Source organism: Molothrus ater, chromosome 13 (genome assembly GCF_012460135.2).
Source record: "Molothrus ater isolate BHLD 08-10-18 breed brown headed cowbird chromosome 13, BPBGC_Mater_1.1, whole genome shotgun sequence".
Taxonomy (NCBI): domain Eukaryota; kingdom Metazoa; phylum Chordata; class Aves; order Passeriformes; family Icteridae; genus Molothrus; species Molothrus ater.
Genome location: NC_050490.2, coordinates 9,913,505 through 9,927,795, shown reverse-complemented (window position 1 = coordinate 9,927,795; position 14,291 = coordinate 9,913,505). Strand labels below are relative to the sequence as shown.

Genomic DNA, 14,291 nt, shown 5'->3' with positions numbered 1-14,291 from the left:
AGAGCATTATTGTGTCTGAGTTTTTAAATAGTTGGAATTCAGTTTATTGAACTAACCTTGGGAATGTGTTGGGGTCTGGTCTTGATTTGGTCTGTGAATTGAGATGTGAGGCTGTCCCCTATTAGAAAAGATGGAAGTACATGATAGTTATCCCATGGTCATCCCTGAGCATGGTCATTCACTTTTCTGATCAGAAGTTAAAAGTCGTAAGATCTTGTATGCAAAATATAATTTCATGATCAATATAATTTCAAGTCTACAAGCAACTGACAGGAAAATTTTGCAAGTGAAGATGGAGTTACAAGCTTGTTGCTCTTTCCTGTTTTCCTTGTACAGTGACACACAGAGGTTTGCATTAACTTTTGATGAGGTTCATGTATGTAGAGCCTTTTGTTTGTTCTCTCTGTCCTCTAAAATCAGGAGATTTTAGTATGTTTGAAAATACCTAGAATCACTTTGATTTTGAAATTAAGCTGAAGTGCTAAAACTTTGTGTTCTGTACCTCTGCTATGGTGATGCTCACTGCTACAGTCAGCTTGGTCATACTGTTTCCTTCTGTCAGTGGCAAGACTCTCTGCAATTCTTTGAATTTTACTGTAAAAGTTCTAATTTCAGACACAGCACATCCTGCCTTCAGAAATGAGGCCCATTATAGTTTTCTCCATCACCTTCAAGTGTTTTGCTACCTTCTCTGAAGAGAGTGAAGTGACTGAAGTACGGTGAAACTTGCAGTGATGGACGCTGTTTTTTCGCCATGGACAGTATAGTTGTTTGTGTATTCTTTGGCTGTGTGAGATCAGGTTCCAAAGGAGCATTCTCAGGTACAAGTGGCTGTGACTCCCTTTCCTGACATGTGGCTGAGCAGTGGAACAGGCTGCCAAGTGCAGTGGGTCACACCTGGGCAGAGATGAGATGGTATTTCTGCCCTGTGCAGACTCTCTTCCAATGTCCCTCTTTTATCCCCAGCTGGTGAAAAAACCCCAACAAGCCTTCAAACAGCAGAAACAAAAGTGCTGCTAGGCAGGAAAATCAGTTGTACTAATGATCAGCTTTAAGGTACTTCACTTGCCTTAGAGCCCTTTCTGACCTTTCTTTCATTATTTTATGATAATGGAATATTCCTTTCTTTCCCTCTCCCTTTCTCCCTGTACTCGAGAAAGGGAAGTTGCTGCTTTGTGTTGCCGTGGGGAGTTTCAGTTGTACAGCAGTCTTGGCTGTGTTTGGGGGTTCATGCTGAATTATCCCCTGTGAAGTGCTGACAGCTGGGAGGAGCTGGGTTTGCTGCTCAGGCAGTGCTGCAGCCCAGGGTACTGTGTGACTGGGGCATGCTGTGTGTGGAGGGCTGGAAAAGCACCACTCTTTTTAGCATTAGCCATTTTTCTGTGATGGCAAGAGGAGGTGGCATTTTCCTGTTTTCTGTAATGAGATCTTGATCATGATCAGATAAATGCTGGCTTGCTACTGTCTCATACTTTGACCTTTGCATTCATTCAATTTTCATTTATTTTTAAGAGAGATGAAGGAGTCTGTCAACCTCCCTTAATAAGTGGTTACCAGTTTGCAAAAGCAGGCTGTTAACTTGAAACATCAAGAACTCTTTTTAGGATATTTATAGTGAATCCTAGAGGATAGAGGGACCCCATTTTAACCAGCCTCCTTGCACTAGCATTAGGTTCCATTAGTTAGCAACAGTTTTGAACTTTATTTTTACATTAAAAACTATATTGTGCTTGAAACGAAGCAGAAGTTAGTGTGAACTAGGAGCTTAAGATGTGTGTCTGGTGCCAGAAGTCTTGCACTGTCCTGGTGCTTGTAGTCTCTTTGGTGCTGTCCAGAATTACTTGGAACAATTGTTACTTATTGCTGTGCTTGGTTTTGATCAAAGCCTGCCAGGACTACATATTTGAGCAACCTCTCTGCTGCTTTTAAGAATATGAAGTATCTTTTGAAAAGATAACTAAAATTATTTGATGGTTCTGACTGAAATAGGAATGAGCTCTAGATCAAAATGCATCTTGATTCTTTCCTGTGGAATTAATAAGCTGAATTGTTGTGTGGTATAAACCAGTGTCATTCTATTGCCCTCTTGCTCTTCTGACAGTGTATGAATGTAATGTGGTTTTACAGTTTCTACCATCTTCTGTGTTGTCTGAAGCTCCCTGTGGAATTATTCTTATCAAAATAGCTAAGTAGTATCTAAAGAAGCAGATAAAATTGTTAGATAATGGTGGCTACTGCCTTACTGAGGGCTGCTTGCACGTGCTGAGGTTTGCATTACAAGTGACTCAAAAGATTTGAATTACCAGTCACACATCTTAAATCATTTTACTAAAATAATTTCAAGCCTCAACATTCTTCAGTTAAGTTGAAGTTATCCTTGAGTAAAAAAAAAAAAGCAACCCATACAAATTGTGTAATCGCTTTTCTGGGTATATTTTCAGCTCTTTCCAGCTCCTGACTGGTCACTGGTACCTTGTGTTTGAGCTTTACTTATTGAAGTAGTTTGAATAATCATAAATGACATGAATGTATAAGGAAACTTTGATGTTACAAAATAAAGATTGGTGTTTTAAGCTCATAGCCTCTTTTCAATTTGCTACTGTGTTAGTAGAATCTCATTTTCTTCTTGTAGGCCTTCTTCTTGTAATAAGTAAAAAATCTGAAACGCATTATTTAAAACACTTTAATTTTAAAGTTTTTTCTCTTTGGCCTCTGTATGAAAAAATGAATTGATGTGTGGATTTCTCTGAGGCCTCAGGCTGGTGTGTACATTCAAATGATCTTTTTCATATGGGTTTTTTGACCTTTAGAATTTTTCATTAAGAGTAGAGAAAAAAAAATCTTAGTTGTGAAAATGTGGAAGACTGTATTTGAAAAAATAGAAGGGAAGCTGTATTTAGAAGAAAACTGAGTATTAGGAGTAAAATTTATCCGGGCAAAGTATTTGGTGAAAATTGAGTCTGTAATTCTCCACACTGAAGTGTTATGAACTTGATTAATAACAAACTGGACTAGCTTGGTTTTGAGTGCATATTCGACCCACATCTTGTTACTGAGACCTGGTGGAAAGACTTGCATGATTATGAAGTTAACTTCATTGGGTTCACCATATTTCTAAGCCATATTAGCCACTGCTAAGTCATTTATAGCTTGAAAGCAAACAATTGTAAATGCTGATCCATTCATATCCTACCATAAAACACAAGATGAGTTATTCACTACTGTCTGACGCGTGCTCCCACTGCGCCGGAGAACAAAATGACTCCTTTCTAACCCATCTATATATAAACAGCAGAGGGACAATCTACAATGGGGGATTTCATTCTGGGAGGTACCCGGAAGATTTCCTGCTGCCAACACAAAACTGTAGCATTTCTAAAGAAATTGTTGTCTCTTGTTTTAATATTTGGAGTTACAGCATTGGGAGTTTTGCATAGAGTAAAGCACATATTCTTATTTTGATCAAGGATGAAAAATCGATCTGGGAAATTATTTTTTTATTTGATAGGTATAATTGATCATGATTTATTTGTATTAATTTAGGGAAAAACTTAACAGAAGCTGTAGTGTGGAAAATTCATATGGGAAATGAAGGGACACGATAAGAAATACCAAGCGAAAGAAAGTTAAGATGATGATAAGGAATTAATTATTCAAGGGCAAGAGAGATATCAGAGATTCTGACTTGTTTCATGATGAGACTGATGGAATTGCTAGAGGAGGATGGGAGAAGTGTTTGGTAAATGTACCTGTACTGTTTGGAGGGGATAGGACAGGAATTTTATACTTGAAATGTGCTGACCTTTAAAGCTGAAATTAAGTAGCAGGAATTCGATTTAGGTCGTTTTAGACACTTAGTCTAGCTAACCAGGGAGCCTGAAAATAGTTAGTGGGTTCTCAAAGGTTAATTCACCATAGAATTGGAAATACAAGAGAAATTTCCAGAGGCTGAAAGAAAATTTTTGTTGATCCAGTATTTTAAAAGGAAGAGAGATTATCTGAGTGATTATAGGTGGGTTAAACAGACAAAAGATAGAATGGCAGTTATTGGAGTGATAGATAGTTAATGAAGAATAAATGGTATTTAGTGTCACTTAGTATGAGCTCATCAGAGAAAGGTCCTTTGATCTAACTCAATATCCTTTCTGATACCATCATGTTAATTGATGAAGATAACAGTAGCAGTATAGCATTATTGTTTGCTATATCTCTGTAAGCTATTTTATTAATTGTATCAGAATGGCTTGATGAGTTATCAGAATTACAGCATATGGACACACCAGCTCTGCTTGGCACAAAGATTTATTAAAGGATAGGCTTCAGGGTGCATAACTACTTCAGGGTGTGTAACTACTACAGTACAAAGAAATAACAGGTTCATAATTTGGTGTCTGTGCTTACAGGATGCTGGACTCTGTCCTGGCGCAGCATAACAAAAAAAGCATTTTAGAGGAGCTTGCTAAGAATTAACTGGAGTGTGCAGCCTGGATGTCCAGGAGACAGCAGGAGTGGCACTACCGCTGTTTGGTATTTGCCCTTGGAGGGTGGAACAAAATGAAGCCTACTGGTTTTTTGTTAACATCTTAGTTTGATTCTGTCTGTTGGCTGTGGCCTGTCCTACCATAAACAAATCAAAGCAGATGTGTTTCACATGCCCTCCATTCAGCTGTAGGCAAAGCTTGCCCACATATCTGGTGCAGCATATGCCTGAATAGCAGTGAAAACTGTCCTCAGAAACCTTCCTGTAGTCTGTATTTGCTTCCCTTGAGCCTCATTTGAGACCAGCCATCCAACTTGTGGAAATAAACATACCCTAACTATTTTATCAGTATTCTTTTTAATGCACTGAATATCTAAAAGAAACTGATGAAAAGACCCTTGGAAGAATATTATGAGTGATTAAATGAAGCAGCAAAGGGGACCTAGAGATATAACATAGCTGGTAAAATAGTCACAGTTTGTTTTCAGTGGACTTGAATTAAAGAGAGAGAAAAAAATCCTCTGTAGAACACTTCAAACATAAATTGTTGGGTTGGTGGGCAATTTGTGTGAAAAAGAACTGCCTAAATGTGCTTGTTTTGCTTTATTAAGAGTTTTGTTGTGTATTTCTGTTGTGAAGCTGATCAGGTTTCCTGTTTTTGGCACAGATTACAGGACCGGCCCTTGCTTCACTTTGGTGACCAACCAGATGTGCCAGGGCCAGCTCAGTGGAATTGTCTGCACAAAAACTCTGTGCTGTGCAACTGTTGGGAGAGCCTGGGGCCACCCCTGTGAGATGTGCCCTGCCCAGCCGCATCCCTGCCGCCGAGGCTTCATTCCAAACATTCGAACGGGGGCCTGTCAAGGTAAGTTACCAGCACAGCTTCCCCAAAAGCTGCTGAAATTGTTACTGGATTAATCTTAATTGAGTTACACTGCTGTGAATAACCTGTCCTAAGCCATTCTGAGCTATATGTGTGAAGAATGGAAAAACACTGTCAGATGCATTACTTCATGATTCAGTGAGTGCCTGATGTTCAAGTGAGTACATTAGTAACTCAGGCCATGTGAGAGCAGCCAGCATCTTAATGAATTTCTCACTGCCAGCAGTGCTTTCCCTTGATTCTGTAGTGGTGTTTTTCTGAGTGTACCACCTGATCATTCTGTGGAGGAATTTATTCTTTCAGAGAGCACTCAGAACATGCAAACGTCAATCTGTGGCAATAATGCCCCAGTTACCTGGTGTGAGATTTTTTAGCTAAAAGTTGTGTAACTTGGATTCCTCTTGGATGTCTTATCTCTTGAGCTCCACTGCTTTGACCTGGAAAAAAGTGCCTGTCGTGCCATTTGTAATGCCTTATTATATATTTTATACAATTTTGGAAATGCATTTGCATTTGTTTCAAATCATAAAATCCACCCAGATGTTGCTTACTTCTTTCAGAGCATGCCTTACTGTAGAAAGTCCTTACACTGCTTTTGGCTTTTATTCTAATACTTCCAGCTGTATAAATTCTTTTATTGTCTGGATGTCTGACAGGAAACAGGAGAAAGTTAACAGGGGCAACTATGTATTAAACTGATGTGGATTATACATTCCCAGCACCATATCTTTGGGCCCAGTTTATTTCAATCTGTCTAATGTTTTCTAATAAGTTACAATAGTTTTGAAAATAGAGAAGATAAAGATTATAAATTTATGAGTAATTTTATATAATCATGAAATTCCTATGAAGGGACTTCAAGGCATTCCATTGCATTAAAGATGTAGATACCCTCTGTCACATGCCAAGTCATGGCTGGTGCCTGCAGACAGACTTGATGAACTTCAAGATAGACAACATGGCTGTGTGCACTGCATGAAGTGCCCATATTTTGACCTCAGTGATTATGTTCCCTCTCTCACTGTAAAGATCAGGACTAAATTGTGCAGGAATCTGTGAACGGAGATTCTGGACACTTTTGAAAGCTTATGTACATAAATATGTGGCCCACACCCCTGAAGTTATGCCACACCTAGTTATATCCCTCTTGTTTGTGTCATGGGAAAGCTGCAGTGAACTCTCCAATGGGTTTGTGCAGTTTGGAATAAGGTTACTTCTGCTTACTGCACATTTCTTAGCAAGCAGCTACATTGATGCTGATCTGTATGTGGTGCCAACAGAGTTTTGGCCCAATATGTTTGACTTGCATTTTCCAGTTTTCCCTTCTTAAGTATTGCGTTTTAATTTCAACACATCTTTTTTGGAATCCCATACTAGCTTTATTTTTCGTGCACTTGTATGAAATCCTTTTGAAATCAGATAGCATCCATTCAGACTGACGGCGTTTCAGAGATTTCACATCCATATTCAATCTAAATAAACGAAAACAGGTTAAATAAAATCCAGGTTCTCTGAAGAGAAAAAGAAATCATTATTATTGTGTGGGGAGTAAAAAAAAAAAAGGTAAAGAAATAGTGAGGGCGGGCAAGGTTATTTTCAAAAGTAAATAGAATATCACTGCCCAAATTTTGACTTTGGCTGAAAGTTAAATTAATATCACAGCTGAGATTGTTAAAGATACAAAGAAGAAAAATAAAACCAAAAGGTGGGATTTTGAAACAGACATCATGACTCAGAGGCATGACTTCTGTTTCTTTAGTTTTTGAGGTTTTTTAATTCAGTGCAGTGCCATGAAGTCTGGCTGATTGCTGTTGCTAAAGCACAGCCCATTGCTGTAGCTCGAGTCCCAGCAGCTGTGAGGCTGCTGAGGCTGTGCTCATTCTGTGACCTCCCAGCACAGCAGCTCCCCCGGGGACAGCTCTGCTGCTGCTGCCCCTGCCCTGGATCCCTTCAGCCAGGGGTCTTTACAGAGCACCCTGCCATGTGGTGCAGAGACGCTCCTTGGCGTTCCTGAGACTTCCTCCTTGTGGCTCCCGGGAGCTTTGCCTCTCAGCCTTTTGTACAGACATAATACTTGGCTTTTCAGACTTCAAGACACATTACAGCAGTGTCTCTGGGATTTATAAAGAGAGATTTGAACGCATCATCTCCTTCAGCTTGTGTCCCTGCATTGAAACTTATGTCAGTGTGAAGCCCAGGAACTCAAGGAACCAGTTTTTAGCAGCAGCAGCTGGTTCTCCCGAGGAGATGGGGGAATCTGAGAGTGGAGTGCTCTGTGCTCCTGAAGGAATTCCTGAGCAGCAGAGACAGGGCAGCCCCTGGGGACAGTGAGCCAGACTTCCCCAGTGTCCTATTGCAATGCCACTCCTCCACCTCCATCAGCCTCGTTTCTGTAGCTGTTATTAAGCCATGGCAACACTTCTGCAGCTAAGTGACGACACACATGTTGTTGTGCTAAAATAATTGTGAGGCCACAAACTGGGGCCTCTTGAAAAATGTTTGTCTTGAGCTTACTACCTAGCCTGTGATATCATCTTTGTTGTTTCATTTTCCTCGTTGAAAAAATGAAAAACAAAGAAAGAAAAATAATAGGGAAAACCCCCTCAAATCTATGTATGTCTAAGCAGGTCATTAATAATTCCTCCTGAAACATTAATTATGGCTATGAAACTTTTTGAGTCAAATCCTAACCACAGTCTAATGTCATTGGTGCTGATCTCGCTGGAGTGTCAAGTTAATAATTTCCATCAGAAATGACTCTGCAGTTGCTGTGCCTCTCCCTGAGGCCCCTTCCATGCACACTGCAACTGCTCCTCTATGCTGGTGGCCTCAGCACTGTATGGAGTTGCCAAGGTTTTCAAGGGGGCGAGTGATTTTGGGTGACCAGTTTTAGACACTTCAAAGAAACTTTAGTTCTGGCAGGCTGTGTTTTCTGCACACCATTCCCCAGATGTTTTGGAAAAACAAAGCAATAGCAGCTAGATATTTAATGTCTGTAACAATAATAACCATGTGATTTCTTGCAGAAAATATTTACTGTACTTAATCATACTTTGCATAGAGTAATTACAAAATTAGTGTCTGTCTTCCCAAGCAAGTATCATAATATTATGATGGGTAAAGAACGGATTTAGGCATATTTCATTTCTGTGTAGACAAATTATTATGGCTGTTCTTGAGAAATGAAATAAAAGTGGGTGTTTTTTCCTTTTTTATATCACAGATGTGGATGAATGCCAAGCCATCCCTGGGATCTGTCAAGGGGGAAATTGCATTAATACTGTTGGATCTTTTGAGTGCAAATGCCCAGCTGGACACAAGTTTAATGAAGTAACACAAAAATGTGACGGTAAGAACTTCTAGGACTTTCTTCTGAAAGTAGAAGGGGGAGTGTCTTCTTTTGGAGGACCAACTTTGTTTAACAGTTTGTTACAAACTTATTGTCTCTTCTGCCTTGAGCCTGCAGGTAGCATTATTCACAACAAATACAAATAGGGGTGCTTTCTCCCAAACCAGAGAACGTTAAATATTGGCCCTGCAACTTTTATAGCCTTTTTATTCATGTAACATTTCAGACTTGATATGTTGCTTTAGAAATGCTTGAGGCACATGTTTCTTTGTGGATCTTTTGACCAAAAAGTGTATATGAGTGAAAGATTCAACACATTCCTACCTACTCAGGTGAATCTATTTAACATAAGAGAGAGTTGGACAGTGCTGTGTGAAGGCTGCTGGATTGTGCTTTAAATTCAGCCTTACAGTTGCATATCTTACAGAAGGACAAACATTTTATCTTCACTTACTAGTCATCCTAACTTGGGTGTACAGCAGGTGCTAGATATTAGTGTGGAAATTTGCATTGTGTGATTATGGAATCATGCTATTTTTTTACTGTGATTTGATAGGATTCTTTTCTTTCTAATATAATAATCAAGTATAGATGTCTCCTTTGCTTTAAGAGAATTTTGAGTAGATAAGGAACATAGTACTAAAATGTGTTAGTTGCACATTATCGATTTGTATTTACAGTGAAGTCCAGATAATGTTTAACTCTTGCAACTGATTCTACTTTCAGTCATTAGACTAAAATTAACTTGAGTAGACAAATTTCATAAGTGGCTAGTGATTTTGGAATGCCAACTTTCAGTACAATAAAAGTATTTGTGAGAGGAAGGTGTGCATTCACCATCCTTTCTTGCATCAAGTTCCCTTTAAAAAGCACTCAAAACTTTTTAGTCATTTTAGAAGAATTATGAATTACTCTTTCAAAAGAAAAATAGCTATTTTAGGCAAAACTTTATAATTTATTTGCAGGTTAGGGAGAGCAATTTCAGAAGAGCTTGTACACAGCATGGTTTACATATTGCCTGCCAATGATTTTGGCAGAATGTAACCTACATTTAGAATAGAGCAACATTGCAAGTGTTTCCTTCTGTGGATGAAGTACCAAGAATGTGGTGAATAGGAGAGACTGAACATATGCCTTGTTAAGTATTAGTACATGAAAAGCTGGGAGCTGTAGGCTGCATCTCATAAACATTTTGATGGTATTTTTCAATAGCTGAATCATTTTAAAAACAAACCCCAACCAACAACCAAATAACAAAAAACCCCAAACAACAACCACCTAAGAGCCTGCACTTGCTAACATTAAAGGAAGTTGACTCAAGAACCTGGTGTAGGTTGCTGTGTTCCCAAATCCTGCCACAAATTTCCTCCTCATTTTGTGAAATCCCTTTGCAGTGATCTCCAGGCTGCAAAGATCAGGTGAATTTTTCCTTCTTCAAATTCATACCTGTTGATTTTTGAATCTCTGCAGACAGAGAGTTACTTGCAGTACATCTTCATATTGTATGTACCAAGCAATTTTAGTTGAAACTGTGTAGGTATTAATACAATTCAAAGAATTAAAAGCACCACCTTTATACCAGTGGCATGAAATAAGATAGAAGCACAACATTTAAAAGCATGATCATGCAACAACAGCCCATCTGTCTTGTTCTTTCTAAATTATCTTTTGAATTCTATAAGTTAATATGACAAGTCTTTTTGTTCACAGTAATTAGCTTTAATTAATTCTGATACACAATGAATAACATCTGATTATTTGCTTGGTTTAGCTTCGTATTTAGCAAGTAGACTTCTAGCAGTTGTAACATGTCCTTGGTCACTGATTTAGTTCAACTGGGAGCTACCTGCTGAATTTCAGTACTGGTTTTTTAGGGGGTCTCCATTAAAGTAAGATCATAAAAGCAATTGTCGAGGACAGGTAGAGAATCAACAAGATGGAAAAGGGGAGGGGTTGGCCAAGGTTCTCTTTGTTAGCATAGCTGGTGGAAATCTGTATTTTAACTGCTACATTATTTCACACTTTGATATAACCATTTCTTTTCAATTTGCATTACTGCTGAGGTAAATTCTATTTTTTGTGGTGACTTGGGGAGTAGCTTTTCCTGGAGTGACATTTAAGTCTGCAAGTAAATCAAATATACTTACCTTTGTAAAACTCACATACTTAACAACAACAATGTTGCTTATATGGATGTCAACACTAAGATAAATAGTGAAATACTGTTTGAGTTAGGCTCAACCCTAAAATAAAGAGTGATGATTTGGCTTTTAAAAAGGTCAGACTCTATATAAACAGTGGCAACACTGACTTTAAGATAAACATTGGTGAATTTGAGTCAGAAAATGCTTGAATCTGATCCAGTTACGATTGCATTTTTCTCTGTTAATTAAGGGCTTTATTCAGACCAAAATTCAATTTCCACATTTTTTGTCACTGAGACCTGTGGGACTCCTGTGGTGTATAATCTTGGAGCAGAAGCCAGAAGTCTCTTAGCAGTGCTCCCAGGGCACTCGGCCTTGAGTCTTTGGCAACATCCTTGAAGTAGCAGTGAAAAAAAGGTCACACCCCTCTCACACACCCAAGTGAGGAATGTGACCCACATCAGGACAACCAGCAAGATGCTGGGGAAGAATGTGTGCACAGGGGACCCAGGGCCCTGCTCCACTTAGGATGGCTGAGTCTGCAAACTTGGGTCATCTGTGTGCCATCCCAGTCCCTCCACTTCTTTCCTGCAAAGGCAAGGGGCCATAAAAATATTACAGCATCCCATGCTTTACCTAGGAGACCAGGAGTTGTTAGTTTTTATATTACTGTCTTCACAGAAGAAGTAGAGGGCTGAGATCCTTTCTACTTGCTAAAATGCTCATTAATGGTCCTGTGGGACTTTGGGTGTTCCCCCATCTGTTGGGGCCAAATTCCAATTTATGCATTACATTAAACTCTTCCAGTCCTTTTTAATGACTACAGTATTATTCACTCCTTGCCTTGGTCTGTTGGGTGGTGTTGAAGTGTTTCTTCTCAGAAATTTTTGTGGTTGGTGAAATCATTATTACAGTCATGTGTCTGTGTTTTCGTAGATCTCTGGAGGAGAGGTTGGGTAGAGTCCTCTGATGCCATTATTTCTAGCTGGATGCTCCCTGTCAGGAGAGCAGCTGGGTGATTGTAGATGGCTGTGAAAAGCAGATGTCATTGATCAGTCTAGAGAATAACCTCCTTTTCTGCTCTCTTTGGCCAATTCCTCTTGTAGGTACCATGGAGAAAAGTGAGCTGTTTTTAAGCTCAGCAGAACTCCAGGTTCCTAGGAGATGAGGGCAGTGCTAATTAGATACAGCTGCATTGTTGGGACAGTCACTGGAAACCAAGGGGAAAGTAACTGCACATCCCAGGCAGGCTACTGCTGGTAATTAAGGAACACTTGGGGCTGACATCGTTATTCACATAACTGTAGCTTATATAAACTAGCTGTGGAAAAAACCCTTCAAGTTCCCTCTGTGCAGCTATGATGAGTTGTAAAAAATTGTTAGGTTTTTTCCCTGCAGATTTGAAAAATTTTTTACATTGTATCTATGATGATGATTTAGTATATGGATTGAGATTCGTTAGTGGGGACAATCATGATATGGAAGCTTCACTTTAAAATCACTGACAAAATGAAGGGAGAATTGCGGACACTGCCTGGCTTCTGCAGTAGATATTTTGGTTACACTCTAGAAACCTGTTGAAATTTCTGAACATTGATTTAGTGGAGAAAGAGAAGATGATTTTTGTTGCCTGCAGTCATCTGGGTCTGAGCAGTAATCCTGTCAGATTGCATTAGCTGAACAATACCTAGTTGTCAGTGCTTTAGTGTGGGGTATTTCCAAGAGAAACCCGAGTGCAGTAAGGACAGGCAGTTCAGTGGGTGGTTCATGTCCCTGTGAGTCTGTCCTGAAGCAGTGCCTCAGTGTGTACCAGGAGAGGCTGTGCCTCAGTGTGTACCAGGAGAGAATGGTTCAGCTCCTGATCACTGTGGTCATTACACAGCTCGCACTCTGGTCCCAGTGCAGTTTTCTTCATTCTAGTATGCAGAATTCAGACTAGATGAGTTACAGTTTTGTTAGAATTAGTAAATTTCTGCAGTTTTAAGATGTTCATCCATCCATATTAAGCAGTAAAACTTTTGCAGTTTACAGGTACCGTATTTTAAATTTGCAGATGCAATATTTTTTAGATTCTGTTTCATTTCTGTTTATAAGATGCCTAATGAAAGATGCTAATTCAAAACTACTGATTATGCCCTGAAAACTACTGATTATGCCCTGAATTTGATTATTACTATTAATTGTAAAATTATAAAACCTTTTCTTGTGCCAAAACTAATTTAGCTAACCTGCCTCTGCATCTCTTTTTGTCTTAAAGATATTGATGAATGTAGCACCATTCCTGGAATTTGTGATGGAGGAGAGTGTTCAAACACAGTTAGCAGTTACTTCTGCAAGTGTCCTCCAGGGTTTTATACAGCTCCTGATGGCTTAAAATGCATAGGTGAGTAGAATCCTGTGAACAATAGGACAGTAGGTGTTATAACAATTCATTAATATCAGGAATGGGCAACAATGTGTCAGAAACATATTTCAACTTGGGAACTTGAAATCCTTCTTTTATGTAGAAGTACATCACATGCCTGTATATGTATTCTGAAATGAGTTTTCCATTTGCAGGATAGTTGTTTTTTTGATCTTCTTTGAGACCTCTTATTTTTCTACTGCAGCTTTTCTGTTATGTCATATTTGTTGCCTTAGAACTTGTTTAAAGGTCTCCTTGGTATTGTTGCTCTCATGTTTGTCTTTAATTTAGTCTGTTTTATATTCAGCACTCATTTAGAAAAGCAAATTTGCATTCCAACTGTTATAACCCTATTGCAGGCCTTTGTCATTAAAGGAAGTAATGTGATAAACTGAGTATGGGATAGTTTTATGTGCTTTTATGACGTTGATGATTTGGCAGAGCTGTTCTTTCTGGCTTCCACTGTGGTAGAGCAGAGCCCATCTTCCAAAGGCTGGACTGGGAACCAGAGAGCTTTGTGAATGAAATGATTGCCACTGCAGTGCCAAAGCCCTGAAAGAACAGTGTTAGCAGTTAATGCTTCTGGGAAGCATTAACAGCCTGCTCTGAGGCAGGTTGAGTAGTTAATTAATCGGTTTTTTTCTCATTTTTGTGCAGTAATTAATTTTTTCAGTGCCAGTGCTGAATTTTGAGCAAAAATCAAATGAAAGGTTTATTTCCTCAGTTTTAGCATATTTATTTAATGGTTCTTACACAGTGCCAGCACTAGGAACCAATACAACATCCTGTTTAGTCCCTTTGGTAGGAAATAATTTTGGAAAGAATCCCAAAGTTCAGAGATCAATACCAAATAGTACTAACTTTTCCAAGAGATCTGCGAGTCGTTTGGGTTATGATTAATTTTGAATGGTGCCATTCGATTTCTGCAGGCTGTAAGAAACAAACTGCTTTCTTGCCATCATCAAGAATAGCTTTCCTGTAGATTTGATCCATACTGCACACTTAAAATGCCAGTGGGAGTTGCTTTTATT

The 14,291-nt window shown here is 39.0% G+C and overlaps 1 protein-coding gene across 1 annotated transcript in view; it reads left to right on the top strand.

Moving 5' to 3' along the window:
* Positions 1-14,291, top strand: part of FBN1 (fibrillin 1) — a 144,920-nt gene that overhangs the window by 46,175 nt on the left and 84,454 nt on the right. Inside the window, 3 exon segments of the mRNA XM_036389524.2 lie at positions 5,148-5,345; positions 8,587-8,712; positions 13,114-13,239. Coding sequence (XP_036245417.1) covers positions 5,148-5,345; positions 8,587-8,712; positions 13,114-13,239 — 450 coding nt within the window.